Raw genomic sequence first — 23,402 nt, 5'->3', positions numbered from 1 at the left:
GGCAAGGCAAATAAGGGTAGGATATAGACAATAAGTGGTAGGGCACTAAGGAATGTGGATGGACAGAGAGACCTTGAGATTCTAGTCCTTAGATCCCTGAAAGCAACAACACAAGTAGACAGAGGATAAAAGTGGCACGTGGTATACTTACCTTCATAGACCTAGGCACAGAATATAAAAGTTGGGACGTTATGTTGCAACTTTACAAAACACTGGTTAGACCACACTTACTGCATTGTATGCAGTTCTGGTCACCACACTATAGAAGGGACATGGCTGCACTGAAGATCCACCAAGATGTTGCCTGGATTGGAGCACTGATCTAATACGCTGCTTTGTTTTCCCTGGGACAGGAGGCCGAGTGGTGACCTCACAGAAGTATATAAAGTGATAAGAGGCATAGATCAGATAGGCAGAACGTTCCTCCCAAAAGCATAGGTTTAAGGTGAGAGGAAGGAGTGTTAAAAGGGACTTGAGCCCTGACCACCCACCCCACAGAGAGTGGTTGATATCTGGAAGGCACAGCCAGAGATGGCAGAGTTCAATACAATCACTATATTTAAGGGACATTTAGACAAGGCGAGGCATGGAAGGATACGGACTCAGCGCAAGCGAATAGGATTTGTGTAGATGGACAACAGGTGTTGAGCCCATTTTTGTGATGTACAACTCTATGCTCTATGACCAGGGATGCTGGAAATCTGAAATAGAAACAGGAAATGTTGGAAAAAAAACTCGGCAGCTTGGGCAGCACCTTGGAGAGAAACAGAGTTAATAATTCAATCTGATGATGTTTCATCGGTTATGATGAACAAGTCATTGACCCCAAAATGTTAACTCAGATTCTCTTTCTGCAATTAACTGGGTTAATATGAAGGAGCAAAGTAGGTGAACCAGAAAAGTTCAAGGTCGATGGTAAAAAGACTGAATGATGCGTCAAAGGGAAACCAATTAGCACACGTTTGTTGGACCAAATAGGTTTCTCATAATTTTAGTATTTTTCACAACAATGGAAAATCTATAAAATTCTAACAGGACTAAACAGACCAGATGCTGGGAGGATTTACGATGGCTCAGGTGTCCAGAGCCAGGGTCACAGCCTCAGGATAGGGAGTGTGCCATTCAGAACAGAGATGAGAAGTTTCTTCATCCAGACGGCGGGTGAACCTGTGGAATTCATTACTGCTGAAGGCAGTGGAGGTCAAGTCCTTAAATACAGGGGAGGTAGATATGGTCTTAATGCTAAAGGAATAATGGGACATGGGGACAAAGCAGGAACAGGGCAATGAAGTGGATGGTCAACCATGATCATATTGAACGGTGACGCAGGTCTGAAGGGATTAATGGCCGATGCTGGCTTCTAATATCTGTTTCCATGACAATGAGCAAAGAGTGTTTAAAAGAGTGTAGAAGTTTTATTAAATAATGATCAGGTCATGGATCATGGATAAACACAGACATCAAGAGACCAGCAGACTGCTGCTGGCACACAACATCAACTCTCTAACATAGAAACAAAGCTTTCAAAACATATTTGAAGAAGCTACAAACAGATAAGTTGCAATTTAGTACCAAATTCCTGGAAAGTAACTGTATTAGTCCACAGAATGAGTCCATGACATGATTCAAACCAATTACTGACAATACCTTGAGACTCTCTCCTTTGGAGGAAGGATACTTTGCGCATTACTGCATTTTTTGTCTTCTCCAATCCGTCTTTAGTCCCATTCCTTGCCGCCTTCATGAGCTGCTGCATCTAATGTGAGGAACAATGCAATGGTTAACGTGTTCACAGTGGAGCCATGACACTTATTCCCAGAGATGCCAATAAAAGTTTGATGCCGATATCTGCCATTACCTATTAGGGTCATTCTTATTTCAAAAGCAAAGCAAACTTCAATTAAGATTGTTCCAACAAGCAGTTTCTCTGTTGCAAAAAGTCCAACAAACCAAATTTGATCTTTAAAATTTCTTTCCATTACTTTCTTCTCCATTTCAGTCATGCTGCTAAGGTCAGGGCTTCTCTCAGCTTTCACCAAAGCTTTGACAACCGCTTCACATGCACCTCCTCTATCCCAAGGTGTTGAAATCAACATATACTACTGCCTGCTCTTCCCTTGTAACCAGCTAAAACCCATGATTTCCAGCAGCAAACTACTTCTGCCTGACTTGGTCAATCTCCTTCATTGTGGAAGCTCAGAAGTGTTGGGAAACGCAAGACAAAAAGTACTCCTTTTAATTAAATGCAGGACCACAATGTGAACCATTTAGTGGATTTGTACAAAAGTTCGTAAAGGTGAGGAATGTCAGTGCTGAGAAACAGAGGATTGCCCATTTCAGGTATCCAGTCTTAGTTCAAGCACTTCCCAAGTCATGGGCTAAAGAGTCTGTTGCAGAGTGAAGGTTTTGAATTAAACTGCAACAACAATCTTCAACACCAACCTCTGAAAATAGCTCTAATGCAGAAGTATCTCCTTTCCCAACCAGCTATCCTGTGGCCTGGAGTTACAGTGGGAATTATGCCCAAGAACAACTGGGCTGAGACTGTCCCAGATCTCAGCATCCAGATTTTGTTTTTAAGTGGCATGAAGAAGCATTGCTCTTTAGCACAGCAAGTGTTGCTTGGCTTCTCTAACCCGAGAGAAGTAGAAAGACAGAGAGATACCTTGCAATCATATCGCTGTTTCAGCTCCTGCACGTCTCTGCCCCTGACTTTCATGGCCAGGAATTCTCTCTTAGTCCTGGCGTACTTCTCCTTCAGTCTACTGAGATCCGGGGAAAGCTGAGCAGCAACCAGGAGAGGAGGACGAGCACAGGAAAGAGAAAGAAAGATGGGCAGCAGAGGAATAGAAGTGCATGAGAGTTAGTGACGTAGTATGTGAAGACACTGTGTGCTTTAACATTCAATGAAAGTCCAGTATTGATACTGCAGAGATAAAAGAACTGCAAGCAGAAATGCGATTAATGCTAGGGGGTCACGTCCTGATGGTTAAATCTCTCTTAAAACTTGGTGAGGTTAAATACAAGGCTGCTTTACCCATACTGAACCAACAAGTGACATCTGTATGTGAGGCGTACTATCACTGAAGATTAGGCAGTATTATGCGCAAGGGTGGAACATGCACATTTGAAGCAAAAGACACTGTCCAATGCAGAAAAGTCAAATACCCAAAAGCCTGGGACAAGTAGTAATGGATCCAGAATGGTAATCAATTGAAAAATAAAACTAAATATACAAAATAAATCTGGAAGCGTTCTATCATTATAGTGTCACATGATAGTGCACATCTGCAATGTAGCCTCAAACGTGCCACTACTGAGACGTTCTTCTAAATCCACGTATGCCAGCTCAGCAACAGTTCAATTATTATGGTACAATGAAGATCAGAAAAGCACAAACCCCAACCCAGCAAGATCGATCCCTACTTAAAGCCATCCCTAAGGCTGTCTCAGTGGAAAATAAGCAACTGTAGAGAGGAGGTAATCAAACCCAATGTTTGCTTGAGTGTATGATTCAGTTTTACACTTGGTACTGCATTTACAAGAGCAGTCAGGATTAATTCCATCTCAGCCTTAACGAATTACAGACTTCACGACACACCTCAAACATTGCACTGCACAAAATTAGTTTTCGTCCTGATTCAGTAACTTGGTTGTGTTAAACAATATTTCTTCAGTAATGTTATTTCTTTTACAATCTCCTATTTTGAAGTGTCCACAGCTGTATTATGGAAAGCACTTGCTGTGCAATCCCGGTCTCAGACACAGCGTGGGTCTTTATTCCCAACAGAAGGAGCAAGCAGTCCATCAAAATATGTCAAGCATTTGGTCTCCAGCCTCAGCCATGTTACCAGCAACCCATCACCATCCACATACAACCAATTCATCTTTAAGTGACAAGCATCTTAAAACTGTCAGTAATGCAGCTAAAAGTACAATAGCCTATTGCATTTAAAATAAAATGTTGACATTGCATTAGAGTTCATGAAAGATCATAGAAAATAATAACATTATTGTTAGTCAAACTGTTTGAGTTACCTAGGGCAAGCAGTGTCCTTGCACAAAGAATCAGAGTGGTCAGGAAGTAATGAAGTCCTGACACCAAGTATTTCTAAGTTACACTTAGAACATCAGCACATTAGCAAAATGCAAACTGAAAATGGGTGCACCAAAATTGTAATAAAAATTAATAAGATTTGCTTTCATTTTCAGCCTCTGCTGGAGAAGCAATGCACCCATGGTTGAAGTGGGGATTTTTTTTAACCCACAGTTTTGTACGACTAGTCTTATTCTTTTGTAACCATATTTAAGTACATTGCAGACTTTTTTTGTAAGAAATTATTTGAAAGATACAGTCAGGATTACTGCAAGGTGACAGACCATTCAGCTGAACTCGCCCAAGCCAGCATTAGTGCTCCTCTCAAACTTCCTCCAGTCTTTCCTGAAGTAAATCTATCAGCGTGACTCTCTGTTCCTTTCCCCTTTGCATGTTTGTTCAACTTCCCCTAAAATACATCCAGAGTTTAGTTTTATTTTCTACTCCCCAACGTTCTTGGTCTCCGTTCATTTCTATTCTTTGACAAGCAGCTGCATGTGGATGGCATGTTTAGCATTGAAAAGAATCTCCAGTATCACAGAGAAAGACCCTTGCACTCAATCACATTCCCTCATGAAACTCTCCCATAACATTCCACTCCTAGTTGCGAATGCATTATGGCAAAGAGCATCTACCCATCGTTGAGTCCAGAATTTCTTCAATGTTGCTAGTTTTTTTTTCCTAAAAATGTCATTAATTCACAAAAAAAAAATCACTGGAAATTAGGAACTTGAGGTGACCACCTGGCCCTCTCAGGACTGCAGTGCCATTCAGTATGATCATAGCTGATCTGTGCCAGGCACAACCCCTCTTCTGTGCCAGTTCACCAGAGCCCTCAATGCCACAATGTTTGAAAAAAATTATCTACCTCCAATGATCTAGCCACAGCTATCCAGGGAAGGGAACTCTAAAGATTCCCAGCAACATTGATCTCTAAGTCATCCTGAGGCCATCTCACCTTACCAGCAGTATCAGGAATTATTGCCCATCTCTCATTACCCCTCAATTGAGAGGATTAAGAATCAAACACATTGTAGGGTCAGGGGCAATCATCAGACTAGATTAGATAGGATTTCCTTCCCTATGGAGCATTATGAATGAGATGGAATTTCACATCAAGCTTTTAGTTATAATGTTATTTTTACTGATAAATTCAATTAACTAAACCTTCAGTTAAGTATGTACCTACCATGGTGGGATTTGAACTCATGCTCTTGGATCTATGGTGCAGACCACTGGATCTTAGTCTGATAACTTAACCAACCATGTCCTTCAATTACCAGCTGACACGTTTGCTTCAGCAGCACTAATTGTGCCATTGCAGAGCATTCAGCTCAAAATCAAACCTAGCTGAGCTGAGGGTGCACACTACAAAACAACATGAACCAATCTCTCCTGGCATTACTTTTAAAAGGAGAACAGCAATATTACTTTCAAGTTTGACAGGAACTGGCCATTCTGGGCAAGTCTAATTCAGGACAGGATTGCCCATCATTGAATTACTAGGCCATTGTATTTTTCTTTTAATTCATTCCAAATGTAGATGTCCATCCATTTCACAAAAGCTTGTCTGTACTTCACGTATTATGCTCTGCTAAGCAACCAACATCCAAACTTCTATAGGTGGCACAGTTCCAAGCCCAGACCTCATCTCCTGAGACACTGAAATCTAATCTTGTCCGCAAAGCCAAACTTGTAATGGTACAGAAGTAGACCATTTGGCCCATTGGCTCCACGGTGGCTCCTGGCGAGCAAACCCAAAGGTCCCATTTTCCCTGCCCTTCTTCCCTGTACCCCTGCAATTCATTCTCTCTCACGTGTCCATTAATTCTCCATGTGTGTTTGGATTCTCTTTACCATTAGGTTACATTAAGTGGTAATTTACTATCACCAATCAGCCTACCGACATGACTTCTGTCCCAATGTATTCAATGGCATTATCGATCACCACAATTTTTACCTTTGGCTGAAGGACCGCTTTGTATTTTTGCTGCTCGCCTCCAGGTTTATTTTCTTCATCAGAGTGTTCATCATAGCTCTCAAACTCACTGGAACTCCAGCCTTCCTCCAGCTGATTTGGACTGACGCAACCAGTTTCTCGTTGTACATCTTCGTAGATCAATTCATCCATCGGCACTGCGAGATGTGAAATTACCGGTAACATTTTGAGCACCATTGACTGATAACACAACCAGTGACATTATCAAAATGCTTTGAGTGGAATTAAAATGAAAATAATTAACCGCCAGAAGCTTATCAAGGACACTAGGGAATTACAATCAGATATCTGCCAATAATTATTTATATAACATCAATAGCTACAGCTAGAATACAAATTTGATACCATTACAAAAAACCCCTACCTGTGACTGTGTTCTTGATAAAATTATATGCATGATGCTTAGTGCTATGAACGATTTAAAAATTGATGACCAAAAGGGACCAAAATGCAAAAAAGGCTTTGTGTGCCCCGTGGAGGAAGTTGGGCATTGATGTGTACTTAGGATTCAGTGTTCAAAGTCACTGATAGCATGCACGTATAAAGGGACCGAAAATCATCCTCAGTTTCATGCACTAAATGTGCAGCGTTGTAGTGTATATATGGCGCTCAGCTTCTGAAATCCTTTCCCACGGAGGACACATTAGAACTTTCAGCACATACTACAGAGGACAAATTTCAACCCCTTGCTATTTCTCATTTCACTGCCCTGCTTCTTGATTATTGGTGGCATAGGGCTTGAGGAGGAGATGAAGCACAAGACGTACAAGGAAAATGTTGGGTAAAACTTAAAAATAAATAGCAATATGCAGTAAAAACTGAGCCCCAGCCTTTGCCACATTAATGGATCAAAGCTGATACCGCAATGAGATTCAGCATTCTGGGCGATGACAACACTCAAGTATTGAAGGACACAGGGATATGGCCAGTTAAGCTGCCAAGTGTCAACGGTATCCTTTTAGTTCCAAACCTGGAGATAGGGGGCAAGAAAACAAGCTGGTAAAGTGCAATATCCATTTGCTTGTGCACACGTGATAGAGCAAGTTCCTACCCTGCTCCTGAGGAGATCGATCGTCATGAGCAACATCATCATAGATGACATCAGCCTGCATATCTGGTGATGTACAGGGATCCACAGGAGGCTGAGCTGCAAAGAAATGGGGATAATGATTTCAAAGTAGAGAATGGCACTGCTGTGATCAATTTGAATAACTACAGCATCTACTCGAACTACCTGTGATATCAACTTAACCATACACATGTAGGGGGAAGTGGAACTTCCAGAAGATCTCACTGGGCTGAAACAATATAGAGACTGTCAAATGGAGATCAGAAATACAAGCCACAAAACAGGGCCTATTAGTTATATGCTAACTAAACACATAGGCACATTTAGACCAATCCCAATTTGTTGCCCTATGGTTCAAACCCTCCTCTAAGAACTTACTAAATCTGAGGTACTTTAATGTGGCAAATAAAACTTTTGCTCTACTTCCTTCCTTCTAAATTGCTGACTTTACATAAAAATGCTGGAGTGAAACAGGGAGGTTACACTTCATACAAGTAGCACTAAAATGTTGACTCAGACATACAATACAAAAAACTTTTCCTAAATGGACTTTGAGTAAAACTTTACCAGTCCACTGTAGGAAACCAAAAAAACCATCATGTGAAAGGGAAATGACAAGGCAGAAGAGGTTAATACACGAGCTGAAGGCACTTTTCAGAAAATCCTTTGCCTCTTCCCACAACTTGCATTAGCAGAGGCCTTGGGAGAAGGGTCACTCACAATTCCCAAAAATAGGAAGCGGGGGCAGACCTATAAATTAAAAATATTTTTATGATCATAAGATACAAAAGGCACATTGGAAAAGTGAACGCAATTGAAAGTTTCAAGTTAATGCAATTTAAAAACAATTGTGATATGTTGAAACCAAACAGAAGAACGAGTGCTGAATTTTGTAAAATAGAGAGGGATGAATAAAATAAATAAGGTATCTGACCAAAATTTAGGCTTGAAAAGAATTCCATAGCCTAATGGTGGCACAAAATGAAACTTGCAGGGAATACAGCCAAGACAAAAAAAAAACACTCAAAATGCAGACAGGAGGAATCACCAGAAGAAATGCAACACAAGCACCTCATGCTAACAAGCAGAAAGTCAGAAATAAAACAAAATGTACAAACACACACAGCTTCTATCGCAGGCAGGGTGAAAATGGATCAGATAGGGAATGGAACTCAGCTGCCATTAATAATGAGCAATTAGTAAAATAAATCCAAACTGAGGAGCATGTTTCAGCATCCAACTTAGCAAGGTTGCTGGAATTTAAACATTTCTAATTTGTTTCAGAAGTTCATGAGATAGGATTTTTGCCTTTTAAAAATTGTAGTTTTGTTACTCCAAATGCACAGGCAACCATTATCGTCAATGATCTGTTAAAATGTAAACTTCGCTGCAGTAGCACAAAGTGTCTGGGGAGCAACAGACAGACTGGCAAGCTTCAGTAAGGTGACAAATGTTGCCAGTTTTAAACAAAGCAATTATACCCCATAAGGCGGGCAAATGATGGCACTGGGTGAAGTTTAATCAGAGAGGAGTGGAATAGGGTGTTAGAAGCATGAGTATCATCATGAGCACACAAAAATTACAGGCAGGGATAGTACAATATGACTTAGACAATGCACAAAAATAATTTAAAAATGCAGATGATAAAAATCTGACACAAAAATTTCTATAAACGCTCAGTAGGTTAGGTCACATCTGTCTTCTGAAGGGTCTCTGACCTGAAATGTTAACTCAGTTTCTCTTTCCACATGCTGCCTGACCTGCTAAGTGTTTCCAGCATTTTTCATTTTTATATATAAAAAATATTGAAGTTTACAAATAAACATACTGGTAAGTGGTTTAAAACTGTTTAGGAGGTCAAGTTACCAGAGCCTTTAAAGACAAACACACTTGTCCTGTTATTACAGGCCTCATCAAAACCTTTGCCTGAGTGCCTGTATTACTGTCACACTAGATAGAATTCATACACTCACTGGTTCACGGTTAGTTGGAATGATATGAAATGTGTGAGGGTTGGGTCAATTTACCTGAAGAGATCCAACCATACCCAGAGAAGCCCAGTCTGACTCAGCTGTAAAGTTAATCATAACGAAATGTTCCCACGTAGGCACGGTTTATTATTTTTCTTATTTGTGAGAACTCAAGTTAAATTTAATTGAGATTTGCATGTTCACAACCAACTATAAACCAGAAAATGCAAATCAAAAAACTACAGATGTTGGACATCCAAAATGACAACATAAAATACTAGAAACACTCAGCAGTAGTGCAAGGGTGGCACGGTAGTGTAGCAGTTAGCGTAACGCTATTACAGCGCCAGCGACCCATGTTCAATTCCAGCTGCTGTTTGTAAAGAGTTTGTACGTTCTCCCCGTGTCTGCGTGGGTTTCCTCCGGGTGCTCCGGTTTCCTCCCACATTCCAAAGACGTACAGGTTAGGAACTGTGGGCATGCTATGTTGGCGCCGGAAGCATGGCCACACTTGTGGGCTGCCCCCAGCACATTCTCAGTAACGCAAAAAGACGCATTTCACTGTGTGTTTCAATGTACATGTAACTAATAAATAAATAAATTTCTAAATAACATCTAGAAAGGGAAACAGAGTTAACTTTTTATGTCAAAGTCCCTTTACCAGAACAAGGAGCTTTTCTCTCGCTCAGTTCTGATGACCTGAAACATTAACTGTACTTCTCTTCACACAGATACCGCCCAACTTGCTGAGTGTTTCCAGCATGACTCGATTTAAGACAGTTTAACACATTAGTGAAGATGACCAGATTCAGAAAACTAGGAGGTGCACAAGGGAAGACACTAGTCAATATGAACAAGACAGTCTCATCGTTAACCATCCCCAATTCTAACCCAAGTTCTTTATGCAAACGTATTGTGAGACACTGCTTAACAAAAGTAAACAATAAAGGATGGAGGTTTGCTTATAGCAGAGAAAAGTATTGTTAAAGTAAAATTCTGACAATCCACTATCGAACTATTTGGAAATCCCAATGGTTCGGCATCTGGCTCACCAGGCAATGTTTGCCACACTCCCTTTCCACTCAGAGGCCCAGTTCCGCACTTTCTTTAAACTGGAAAATTTATTATGATACTGTGTAACATCTAAAAATAGTGAATTAAAAGTATGTTGGGGTATTAAGAGAAATAACATGCAATAGTCTGGGAAATCTGCTGGATTATTGGATGTTATTTCTCTTAATACCCCAAATTATTGGAGTTTTATTGTAATGTAAAAGAACATCTAAAATGGACCCTCAGTTTATCGTATCTGGATTTATACAAGTTCTGCATTGTTATAATGCAGAAAAACTTCAATCGATTCTCAACTTGTAAGACTTTAAGGTTGTGCTGAGTTTCTCAGTACGGACACCCATTGATTTGATAAGCAAAAACATAAAAGCTACAGTCACATTTTAATAAGCTAACAGAAGATCTGCTTTTCTTGTTGGAGTAATGATTAATTTTTAAACAACTATCATTCACGATTTCTGCAAATTCCTTCTAAACTTGCAGCTTTATACAAATGTAGCATGGAGTTACAACAGCATTTATTTACTTTTACAAACTCTAGGTCAGCCAACAACATCAAAGAACAAATAAAAGGGCTTCAAATTTGCTAATGAGCCAAATGCTGTTTTAGTATTGCACTAAAACTCTCAGTCTTTGGACCCAAGAACCATACTGTGGCTGTCAGGAAAATTTAATTGCACTAAAAGGCACGTATATAAAACATGGGATCACAAATCCCCAGGCTGATACTCATCCCATGCCTGGAAGAAACTGGCAGAAGGCTGCAAGCTCTTTATTAATCTCGGTGATCAGTGCCCTCACTTCACAAGGTCGCCCAATGGGTATTTTGTGTGCAGTGGTGGGGTTCGGGAGGAGTTCTGAGGACAGCGGGAAGTTATGCTGACCACATAAATTAGATATAATTAACAGCCTTCCTCTTCATTCCAACTCCGAGCTTACCGTCATCTCCCCAGTTACAGTGGGGAGGGGCAAGTGCAAAAGCAAAATGGGAAAACGAGGAACAAAAACAGCTGAGAATAAGTGTGAACGGCTGATGTCACAGGCAATACAAAGGGTGTAACATAAGAGAAGAACCACAAAAGGTGGCACAGCGGATAGTACTTCAGCCCACAGCTCCAGCGACCCATGCAGACCTCGATCAGTGAGGATCAGCAACAACATCTCCTCCTTGCTGATCATCAACACAGGTGCTCCTCAAGGCTGCTTGCTCAGCCCCCTACTCTACTCTCTATACACACACGACTGTGTGGCTAAGCACAGCTCTAATGCCATTTTCAGATTCGCCAACGACACTACCGTTGTTGGATGAATCACAGGTGGTGATGAGTCAGCTTGCCGGAGCGAGATAGGACACCTGGTTGAGTGGTGCAGCAAGAACAACCTCTCGCTCAACATCAGCAAAACTAAAGAGCTGATTGTTGACTTCAGGAAGGGGAAGGAGGGAGAACATGTGCCAGTCTATGCTGGGGGAAATCAGAGGTGGACAGAGTCAGCACTTTAAATTCCTGGGCTTTAACATATCGAATGATCTGTCCTGGGCCCAGTACATAGATGCAATCATTAGGAAAGTGTGCCAGTGTCTTTACTTTCTTAGGAGGTTGAGGAGGTTCAGCTTGTCACCAAACACTCTAACAAACTTCTATAGATATACTATTGAAAGCATCCTGACTGGTTGCATCATAGTCCGGTAGGGCAATTGAAATGTACAGGGATATAAGAAGCTACAGAGAATAGTGGACTCTGCACAATACATTACAGGCACATCCCTCCCCATGATCGGTAGTATCTACAGGAGGCGCTGCCTCAAGGCGGCAACATCCAAAGATCCCCACCGTTTGGGCCGTGCCATCTTTTTGCAGCTACCATTGGACAAGAGGTGCAGAAGCCTGAAGTCCCACACCACCAGGTTCATAAACAGCTACTTCCCTTCAATCATTCGGTTCCTGAACCAACGAGCAAAACCCAATCACCACTGCAGTTTAGCAATACTATGACCACCCTGATCACTTTGCACCAAAATGGGCTTTTTGTTGTAATTGTTTTTTCTTTTAAAAATTGTGTATAGTTTATGTTTAATTTATGTTTTTTTTGTGAATGCTGCTTATATGATGCTATGTGCCTGTGATGCTGCTGCAAATAAGTTTTTCATTGCACCGGTACATACATGCACTGGTGCATGTGAAAATAAATTTGACTTTGACCTTGAAGATGCTGATCTCAAGTGCTTCTGTGTGGAGTTTGTACATTCGCCCTGCCAGTTTCCCCCAGGTACTCCAGTTTCCTCCCGTATCCCAAAGACATGCTGGTAGGTAACTGACTGCTGTAAATGACCCCTTGATGGAGGATGGTAGCAAACTGAATCAAAGGGGAGTTGAAGGCATTTGGGCAAGAATAAGGTGCAGGAGAACAGGGAGGGGGAATGAGACAGTTCCCCTGGGAGCCTGCAGGTACCCAATGAGTTGAACAGCCCTGTTTCATTACAAGATTCAAGCATTTGGGATGAATGGAAAAGATTAGTTTTAATTGTTCACATGCGAGGTGTGGGAGATTGCCCACCCTCAGTGGCCCAGCAAGGATCCCCAGTTCAGGAAATTGCTGAGCCTTTCCGTTGAAGGTGCCACATTTGTCTCCCCACCAATGCCACCTATTACCAGCACTTTCTTTTCTTATTATTTTAGGTTTCCTGTACCTGCAGAATTGTATTTCTGTCCACTTGGAAGAGAGAGGAGTGCCAGATTGGTGGCTCAGGAATAGAACATAGAACATTACAGCACAGTACAGGCCCTTCGGCCCACAATGTTGTGCCAACATTTTATCCTGCTTTAAGATCTACCTAACCCTTCCCTCCCACATAGCTCCCCATTTCTCTATCGTTCATGTGTCTTTTTCTATCATTCATGTGTTTAAGTGTCTAATGAAGTGGGCCAAGTGGAATGCGTTTCAGCGCAATAACATTTGGAGAACAGTGATCGCTATGTTGTCGAATTTAAAATTTAAAACATGTAATTCAAAGTAAACTGGAGAACTAAGCAGAGTATGGACAGTAAAGAAAGACGTGAAAAAATGGAATAAGATGCAAAAAAGAGAGGGAAGGAGAATAAATCAGTGGTCGACAAAAAAAAATTCAAATTTTATAATCACATCATAAAATTATTATCAAAGGATAGAATGGCTCAGGGGCTTAAATGTGACCTGCTTGCAGAGGTAGTGGGTGTGACAGAGGCACTGAATGAATCATTTATATCTGTCTCCACAACAGAAGTGAGGACTCCAAATGCAGCAATAATTGAGGTGACTTTAAATTAGATCAAAATAGATTTTGTTTTAAATTAAAAGGTCGGCATTGGACAAGGTAGAAAAGTTTTCCAGGTTGGCATTGTGCAAGTTAGAGAAGTTTGGGTGTGATGCATCCCAGATGACTGAATTCACTCTACAAGGATGATCAGCCTCAATAAAAAAAATAGATGCTCACAAGTTCTGGTGGAAAGGTTACTTTAAAGCAGGAAGGCAGGACTAGACTGGTGTATCTGAAGAGCGTACATCAGTCCCCAAAGTACTTTTGGTGAAACTTTCAGACTACATCTCCAGCTATCACCCAACAGCATGACGCAGTAATGGCGAGAGGCACTATTATTTGAAACTTCAGTTCCCTGCTCATTCCAACAATTCAATAAGATCTATCCTATTAAAGGCTCTGGACTAACCGTTCATCGTTCTGCATGACAGTTCTACAGGCTCTAAAGGATTCATCCATTGCATGTCTCTGTAATTCAGCCTCCTGACAACAATTCCTCTCTGCAGAGAAGTCATTATATCCTGTGGAATATTTCATACAAGCAGCAACCAACATCAATCTTCTTAAAGCTAGGAAGTTTGCCATCTAAGCTCAATCAAGTGCACTCTGTTATAGTGGGGCGGTGGTCCACACAGGATCAACCAACAGAAGAGCTCAGGAGAGAGTGGAGATGGTAGTGCAGCTTTCAACCAAGCATAGCACCAATAGTGGGAGTCCTGCACTCCTCCAAGAGTCCAGTGGGGCCGAACGATCCTCTGCAGCCTCCCCACCTTTTCGGCTGGAGATCCAGCCCTGAACCTACACCAGGTTAACTTGATGCCAATACAGGGGCCCATTGAAATTAAAGGAGATAACTGCTGCTGGGAGAAAAGTTTAAATTAAATTGTCTCAATTGTTTCAAAGTGTGTACATTTTTTAGAATCTAAGAATGTTTGTAATAATTTTAACGTTAGTTTTTGGTAGGTCCCAAGTTATTGCAGATGTCACATATTCAGTTTAAATAGAAGCAAAAGAAAACCAGAAACACTCAAAGGACGGGCAGCATCTCCGACCTACCGTGTTTCTCCAACATTTCCTGTTTTTGTGTCAGGTTTCCAGCATCTACAATTTTAAAAAATATATTTCATTCAATTTAAACAGGTTTGGTCACTAAGATGGTTTACTGGGGAGACGGTGGAGCAGATCAGGGTAGAGGCCTCACCACTCTTGCCCGTGGCCATCCCTTTACATCGGGAGAGCCAATGGCTGGCCCATCCCTTACCATTCGAGCTGCCAGCAGAAGACTGCACCTCGGACCACACTGGAAGGAATAATACCGCGCGACTGCAGACCCACCAACAAACGTGGGCATCAACCTTATAATTTGAACTACTACTACTGCTGAGGAACCTGCCCACAATTCTTGCTTTCCCTTATCTGACGAGAGAAGGACACTGTTGCATACAGACCAGTTAAGATTAAAGTTACACTGCAGATGAATCCCAAACCAGTGGCAAAAAGCAATCTGAAGATTGATGTGCAGATTGTAGGTGCGTGCACTGCTGGGAAGGCAGTCAAGGTTGCGATGTAACCCCTTTTACATTACTTCAAAACAACATAAAATTAACCAGATAACTCAAATCAAGTCCTCCAAAAAGATAGCAGAGTGTGAGCATCCTTCTGTGGAGCCTCTTTGACATTATAGAGTTGGAGAAGGACGGTAGTGTAGTGGTTAGTGTAATGCTATTACAGCGCCAGCAACCCGGGTTCAATTCCGGCCACTGTAAGGAATTTGTATGTTCTCCCCGTGGGTTTCCTCTGGGTGCTCCAGTTTCCTCCCACATTCCAAAGACGTATGAGTTAGGAAGTTGTGGGTATGCTATGTTGGCGGTGAAAGTGTGGCGACACTTGAAAGCTGCCCCCAGAACACTCTACGCAAAAGATGCATTTCACTGTGTGTTTCAATGTACATGTGACTAATAAAAATACCTTAAGCTTCAGCAGTGTTGCTGGAATGTGGAGACTACCACCCACACATTTGAAATACCCAAGCACTTATTGCAGATCCCTCTCCGAGCAACCACAGCATTATTCACTTCCAATGGAGCTTTGCATAACTTTTGCCAGCTACAGAATGCATGATATAAATTGTTATTTCGAAACTGGGGAATTCAGAACTTGAGATTCATGCTTACAAACAGGTAACAGGCCTCAGAACAGAAATAGGGCATTCAACCCATTATTCTCCCTCTTTTAAAACCTCCTCCTGTCTTGGGTAAACATTGAACCTGCCTGTGGATGCATCAGTGCCATTATCCTAGATTCTTTCCACAAACTATCCATTTCTTGTTTCTTTATCCAACCCTGCCAGTGGATCCCTAGTACTTCTGCTCCTTTGCTCTAGCTTTGCCTGAAAATGGATACTAATCTTTTTCATATCCATCCCATCAAATGGCATACTGGCACAGCAAGGTGGTAAATTGGTCACTGTAAATTGCCCCTGGCATGCAAGTAAGTGGTAGAATCTGGGAAGGGAGGAAATATGGTGTGTGTGTGGGGGGGAGGGAGGGAGTAAACTGGGATTAGAATAAATGGGCTCGGTGGGCCAAAGAACTTCATCCCATACTGTATGACTCAATGATATAAGCCCCTTCATAAATTTAAAGATCTTTATCTGCATGTCCCTTTTCCCACAGCAAAGAGCTCCGCCCTCTGGTATGCCTGCATTCCTACATTTCAATATTCCTTCAGTTCAGTACTATGGACAGAACTTCAACTATGGTCTAACCAAGGTTCTTCATAAATTTAACATTACCACTATGCTTTTCTAGTCTATTCCTCAGCATTGATCCATGGCACTGTTATATTTTTTATAAACCCAAGAACTTGCATTGCTACATTTAACAATGTATATATTTCCAGATCTCTACCCCATTTGCATAGACTGTTCTGGGGGCAGCCCACAAGTGTCGCCACACTTCCGGCGCCAACAGAGCATGCCCACAACTTCCTAACCCGTACGTCTTTGGAATGTGGGAGGAAACCGGAGCACCTGGAGGAAACCCACAGGGAGAACGTACAAGCTCCTTACAGACAGTGGCTGGAATTGAACTCCTTGATGTTTTCAGTCATCTGCCCTGATGCATGTCAAAATTTGTTGATTATGCCTTGGGGCATTATCACTATTTTAAGAGTGCCATATAAATGCACATTGTCATTGAAGTGTTCAAAAGGAATTTTCCAAGAGGCCTCTTTAATCACATTAAAATAACTCGCTTCATACTCTACTACATGGTATTTAATTTGCTGACCTACACTCCAAGCACCTACTTTGGTAGAGTTCTCTGCATCAATAGCTGTAAACAAGGTCTCTCAGTTTGGTATCATCTACCAAAGTTTGGCATTATACCTTCAATTCCCAAAAACATAGATTTATCAACAGAGAATACAGCAGAGATCTCAGAGGTAATTTGCTTCCTGTTCTTTGGTAATCTCAGTTTTGCCATCATCTGTCAGTCCCTTACAATGGCCATGGCTCTGTGAGATTCCTTATTGAAGGCCTTCAGATATTCATTGTAACCCTGCCTCTCAATCTGGATCGTCTTGTGCCTTACACCAGGCTGCAACTAACATTGGAGGTGGTCGACTTGGTCCCAGACATGAATGGTGTTGCTCTGAATCAGGTCACAGGATGTAAAACAGGGAACAGCCTAGTGATCACTCTCCTTCCAGATTTTTCCCACTTCTGGCCCACTGGGATCGAGAGGAAAAATAAATCAGAAAGGTACTTGATGCCACATCCCTTTCCTGCAAATAACCTTCGCATTCGCCAACAGTGACGTAGCCCAAAGTAGGCATGTGGCTCAGCAAGGCCAGAAAGCAGAGGATACATTCCTTTAGTTTTCTCTGTGCATTTTCACAATTAGAAACCACCCTGCAACCATGCTCCCCAGAAGGAATGGGACAGATCATTCCCAATCATCTGGAAGAACGCTGCGGCAGTTTAATCAGAGTTGACATACAATTCTGCAAATTAAAATTTCCCTTGTGCCGTCGCAGATCATTGGACTCGTGCCAGAGTACAAACTCACCATTGACATTGCCTCACAAGTCATTGATTAGTGTGGGACATGCGTGCTCTTTTTAACTAAAGAACGCCCTGATTATAGAAAGACCAGAAAGATTGACATTCCCTGTCTCAAATTGTTGGACTCCTCTTTACAGATGCCCCCATTGCATCCTGGTGTTTTCAAATGGGAAGTGGTTTGAGGCACTTGTCCTAAAGAAGCAATTTTAACTTTGAGGTTACACATCAAAACTTGATGAGCAAAGCAACTTTGAGTGCAGAGGGTGCTCCGAGGACTCTTTCATCACGTTTTGCCACAATTATTCATTTATTTCCAATCCTTCTACTTCCTTCATTTTATATTTAGCAACTCAATTGTAAGGCTAGTTTTCCTGAGGGGTAAAAAAAATAAATCAGTCACATCAACAGCCATCGATTTCTATTTACACGCAAACACAGCGGAATCACCAGATGCAATCCAGGAGAGAGCAGGGAAACTTCCCATTTAATGAGAGATATCAGCCTAGAAACTGTAGTGCACAGTTAATCATTGCATGGCTTACCAATAACCATTTTGGCCACAGGCCCAATTCTATCCAAGGCCTCAGCTGCCACTGAACTGACATTACAATTTTTTTTTGTGAATAACAGGAAGTGCCCCATCAAATTTCTGGATAAACCAGACACAACCCAGAAATAGTCATTGTTACGTTTCCTCTGCCCAAAGTGTTTTCTCCAATTGTGTAGCTCCGAAATAAGCCGCATTATGCAAGTAGCAGCAGAGAACCGGTACAGTCCCATACAATGCATCAGTAAGAAATTGGCTGAAGATTGTACTACGACAGTACAGTAAGAAATTTATGTTCACCGCTGTATTTTGCAAACAAATTTATTGGGTCTTTATAGGGGAATTCAAAGAGCATTATAGGCAAGGCTCCTGACTTGTCCATTCGCATAGAGAGACAGGTTGAATCATTGAAAATGATCCACAAAATACTAGGAAAAATCCCTTACTTCAGTTTAAAGCCAGTTAATTAAGTGGCCATGTCCCTGGTTACCTTGTTCTGTCCCTTTGTGAATACTTTGCAGATTTCATCACAACATCAGGGGAAATATCCTGGATGCAGTAAGTTTAAAACTCAGTTTTAAAGACTCCAGTCTATAAACTTATTATAACTAGAGCTATACAAATGGGCAATTAAAAACATGGACATTTCATTGATTTACTTTTAACTACTTCCTCTTTTGCTGCTCAAAATCTTTAAAATAAAATCAGGAACTTCCTTTGAGTTCAGTCTGTGCATGGGGTTTCCAGTCTACCGATTCATTCGGATGAGCAAGTTCCAAAACTTGATTCCTACTCCATACGTATTAGCTCTCCATAGTTTGGGTAAGAGTTGGGCATGGCAACTGACATACAAGAGTCTGCCTGTGCAGATCAAACCCAGCACTGATGTTCTGCGTGGTCAAAGCATCCATCAATCTCATTTCCTGGGCTTCAGGCACTGGAGGAAGAACCAGTTGAGGAGGATAGTGGAGGGTTGCCGGTTACAGGAGTACCATATCTTCAAATGGGTCAGCACCTTCATGACGGGCCAAATGGAAAATTATTTGCATTGGCAAGAAAAGGACAAATGCTGCAAAGGTTCCAATCACTTACCGAATAGATCAATAGGTGGCGATCACTCCCAAGGAGCCATAACGAATGGTACAAATCCTACTTAGGATAATTTTCGCACTAATATTGAAGAAATTCTGTGCAATTCATTGTTAATTGATACAAGGATTAGAGGGGGTTTGAGGAGAAAAAAATTACTTCTCTCAATAAGTGGCAGGGATCTGGAATCTGCTGTCTGGAAATGGTGATAGAGGCACACATTTATTAAGTACCTGAATGATCACATGAAGACTTCTGACTTCCAGAGCTACAGACCATGAGATGGCAGGTGCACCACTTATGGTCCACATGGACATGATTGACCAAATGGCCTCTGCCACTGTTTCTTAATTCAGTGTCTGCTCTTGTTACAGTTTTCAACCTCCGAAACTGCTCACTCCTCCCACCAAAAGGGTTTTGCAAGTTTAAGAGTCGACTATTAATACAACTTGGTTATGACTGGTGTAATGCAATTGCTCCAACCACTCTACATCTGTTCCACTCTTAAAAGGGGATCAGAATGTGGAAGCAGAAGTTAAACACTGAAGTCTGAAGTACAAACAGAAAATGCTGGAAATACTCAACAAATCGGAAATCATCAACCTAAAATGTTAACTCTGTCTCCCTCCACAGATGTTGCCTGACCTGCTGAGTATTTCAGTATTTTCCATTTTTATTTGGGTAAAAGAATTATTTTTAAAATCTTTTTTACAAAAGAAATTCATTTTTCAGGATGTGGGCACTGATTTCGATGCCAGCATTTATTGCTTATCCCCAATTTCCCTTGACTGCTGCTCTCTTTCTGGTGAAGGTACTTTCACAGTGCTGTATGGGAAGGAGTTCCTTATTTTAAACCCAGTGATAGTGAAGGAATAGCATGTCAGGATGGAGTGAGACTTGGAAGGGAACCTGTAGGTAATGGTGTTCCCATGAACCAGAGGCCCTTGTCCTTGCTGGTAGAAGTCACAGGTTTGTGAGGCACTGTTGTGGAGTGGCCCAACTGAGTAGATCTAAGATGGTACAAACTGCTGTCACGATGCACCAACGGTGGAAGGAATGAATGTTTAGGGTAGTGATGGGGTACCAATCAACTAGGCTGCTTTGTCCTTGAAGCCTTTTAAAGAATTATTAGAGTAGCAGTTCTCCAGGCAAGTGAAGAATATTCGATCACATTGATGGTAGCAAGGCTTTGGGCTGTCAGGAGATGAGTCCAGTGTTCATTGGCGGCGAGGCTGTGGAGAGAGTCTCCAGTTTTAAATTCCTGGGGGCATACGTCACTGAGGACTTTTCCTGGGCAATACACACCTCAGCTGTCATTAGGAAGGCACAGCAACACCTTTTTTTTGAGGAAATTGAAGAGAGCCAGACTGTCTCAGAACATTCTGGTGAACTTCTACCAGTGTGCGGTGGAGAGCATCCTGCCATACAGCATTACTGCTTGGTATGCCAGCTGCACTAGGAAGGAGCAGAAGGCTCTGCAGAGGGTCATCAAGACAGCCCAAAACATCATTGGGACTCGGTTACCAGCGACGGAGGACATCTGTCAGGCTTGATGTCGGAGCAGGGCTTTAAACATCATTCGAGAACCAGCTCACCCTGCTCACTACCTTTTTAAACTACTCCCCTCTGGTAGGCAATACAGGACAATACATGCACACACTACAAGACTAAAACACAGCTTTTTTCCCCCAAAGCTGTTAAATTGTTGAACATGGACCGACACCTCCTATACATACATATATACACATACTATGTCTTCCCCCCTTTACCGGCTGGACTCATCATGGTGTTATTTAATATATTGATATTGATATGCTGCTGATTATCATTATTATCATGGTTCATTTACACACTGCCTTTTTATATTTTTTACACTTTATATTTGTGTAAGTATGTTTGTTTTATTTTATATAGTTATAATTGTTCTCATCAATTTACTGTTTTAGTTTTTAATAGGCAAGGGAGTGCCATCGTAATCTCGTTGTGTTGTTGTTGCAACAGTACAATGACAAATAAAGAAAGAAAGAATGAATGAAGTCACACACTACAGGATAACCATCCTCTGACCTACTCCTGCAGCCACTGTAGGTTTTGAGTTTCTGACCAATGATGATCTAAAGAACATCTATGGCGAAGCTCTCGTTGATTGAGTATCTAGGACAGTGGTAATGCAAATATAGGAATGATAATACAGCAGAATCAAAGTTATATCACTGATGGATGTGCAGGATGAGGATACAGAGGAATAGAATGTTAAATCAGAGGTAGTGGTCCTTCACCCTTTTAAAAAAAAAACCAACCCTGCCATCTTCTTCATACAAAGTCTAGCCACTTCCTAACAAAAAAAGTTTTGATCGCAACCAGCATCTTGCATGTTCTGACCCAGTGGCCTGTCACTATCCGTGTTAAGAAACATTTCCTGCAGCTGTTAAATTTGCTGTTCACATCACCAATGCACATACAATGCAAGTAAACACTAAGACACCTTACTGTTATACAAGAGGGTTTCATTCCAGGATTCATCTTTGATGTCAGCCTCAAAGCTACTGGTAGATTCATTGCGCAGAGCAGTGGAAGGACTCCTAGGAACAGAAGCCAAAGGGACAATGCATAAGATGGAAATCAGGATTAGACCATAGCTAGCAGTCAGATTATCACACAGAATAAAGTCAAATATTGGATTTATGTAATGTTCTTGTCTTTAGCACAGTCGAACATGCCCTGGGTACAGGATAATGCTCATCAAATACAACCAACAAAACAGATCATCTGGTCATTATTACATGGCCATTTTTGGGACCTTTAAATGCAAATTATCTGCTGCATTATCAACATTACTACAATGACCACACCGCTAACACAGCTCATTAATGTGGAATGTCCTGACATCAGGTGCTAGTACTTTACTCAAATGCCACACTTTGCATGGGGTTCTGGGGGAAAGTGTTCAGCATTGGTGGGTTACTCAAATGTTGGTAGCAGTTTTCTTTTTCAATCTTTTTATTAGTTTTCAAATTAATACAGATTAATATATAACATCAATGTTTGTACATGTGATACAAAGATCAGGAGAACAATCATGGCATAGATAATCATAAAGAACAATAAAATATAAAAAATCTGTAGATCCAATGATCTCTTAGTAAATGAATATAATATGAAAGAAAGGAAAGAAAAAGATTTATTATATAAAAAAAGAAAAAAATCCCCAGATCAATAAGAAAAATTATAAACAATATATCACACGAAACTAAACTAAACAGAACAATTTCAAATGAAAAACAAACAAAAAAAAGACGGGACTAAAATTTCTCAGTAGAAACAGAGAAATATTATGTCATCAACTCCGTTCCTCTAAGTTGGAAAGTTATTGAAAAGAGATCTATATCATGTGAAAATATTGAATAAATGGACTCCAAATACCTTCAAATTTAAGCGAAGGATCAACAGTACCACTCCTAATTTTTTCCGAGTTTAAACATGATATAGTTTGAGAGAACCATTGAAAAGTAGTAGGGGGTATTGGATCCTTCCATTTAAGCAAAATGGATTATTTGGCCATTTATGTAACAAAGGCAATCATACGTTTAGTGGAAGCAGATGAATGACTATCCTTGGTAGTCCAAAAATTGCAGTGATAGGGTAAGGTTGTAAATCAATCTTCAATACATTTGAAATAATGTTAAAAATGTCTTTCCAATATTTTTCCCAAAAGAGGACAGGACCAAAACATGTGTCAGAGAAGCCACATTCGATTTACATCTGTCACATATAGGATTTATATGGTGATAAAAACAAGCTAGCTTATCTTTTGACATATGGGTCCTGTGAACTACCTTAAACTGTATCAACGAGTGTCTGGCACACATTGAAGATGTATTAACTAAATGAAGAATTTTCTTCCAAGTCTCTGTAGGTAAAGATGTCTGGAGTTCGCTTTCCCATTCATTCTTGACTTTGTCCAGTGATTCTGGACATATTTTCATAATTAAATCATAGATTATTGCTATCAAGCCCTTCTGATAAGGATTAAGACCTAAAATTTTTTTCCGTAACTTCAGTTTTGTAAGGTGTTGGAAAAGAGGGTATAGTAGCTTTTAAAAAATTTCTAATCTGCAAATATCGAAAAAAGTGTGATCTAGGCAAATTGTATTTGTTAGACAATTGTTCAAAAGATGAAAAACAGTTATCAATGAATAA

The 23,402-nt window shown here is 40.9% G+C and overlaps 1 protein-coding gene across 5 annotated transcripts in view; it reads right to left on the bottom strand.

The window, feature by feature from the left end:
* Window positions 1-23,402, bottom strand: part of LOC127583433 (rho guanine nucleotide exchange factor 10-like protein) — a 141,348-nt gene that overhangs the window by 61,068 nt on the left and 56,878 nt on the right. For 3 of the 5 annotated variants that reach the window (XM_052039438.1, XM_052039437.1, XM_052039441.1), the window contains 5 exons: window positions 21,693-21,784; window positions 7,147-7,242; window positions 6,057-6,232; window positions 2,666-2,782; window positions 1,648-1,756 (listed from right to left, as the gene is read on the bottom strand). In XM_052039438.1, the coding sequence (XP_051895398.1) occupies window positions 1,648-1,756; window positions 2,666-2,782; window positions 6,057-6,232; window positions 7,147-7,242; window positions 21,693-21,784 (590 nt within the window). The remainder of the gene's footprint in view (window positions 1-1,647; window positions 1,757-2,665; window positions 2,783-6,056; window positions 6,233-7,146; window positions 7,243-21,692; window positions 21,785-23,402) is intronic. The other 2 variants (XM_052039440.1, XM_052039439.1) reach the window with 1 other exon arrangement.

The sequence above is a fragment of the Pristis pectinata genome, chromosome 26 (assembly GCF_009764475.1).
Source record: "Pristis pectinata isolate sPriPec2 chromosome 26, sPriPec2.1.pri, whole genome shotgun sequence".
NCBI classification, from domain to species: domain Eukaryota; kingdom Metazoa; phylum Chordata; class Chondrichthyes; order Rhinopristiformes; family Pristidae; genus Pristis; species Pristis pectinata.
This window is presented reverse-complemented; position numbering and strand designations above follow the sequence as displayed.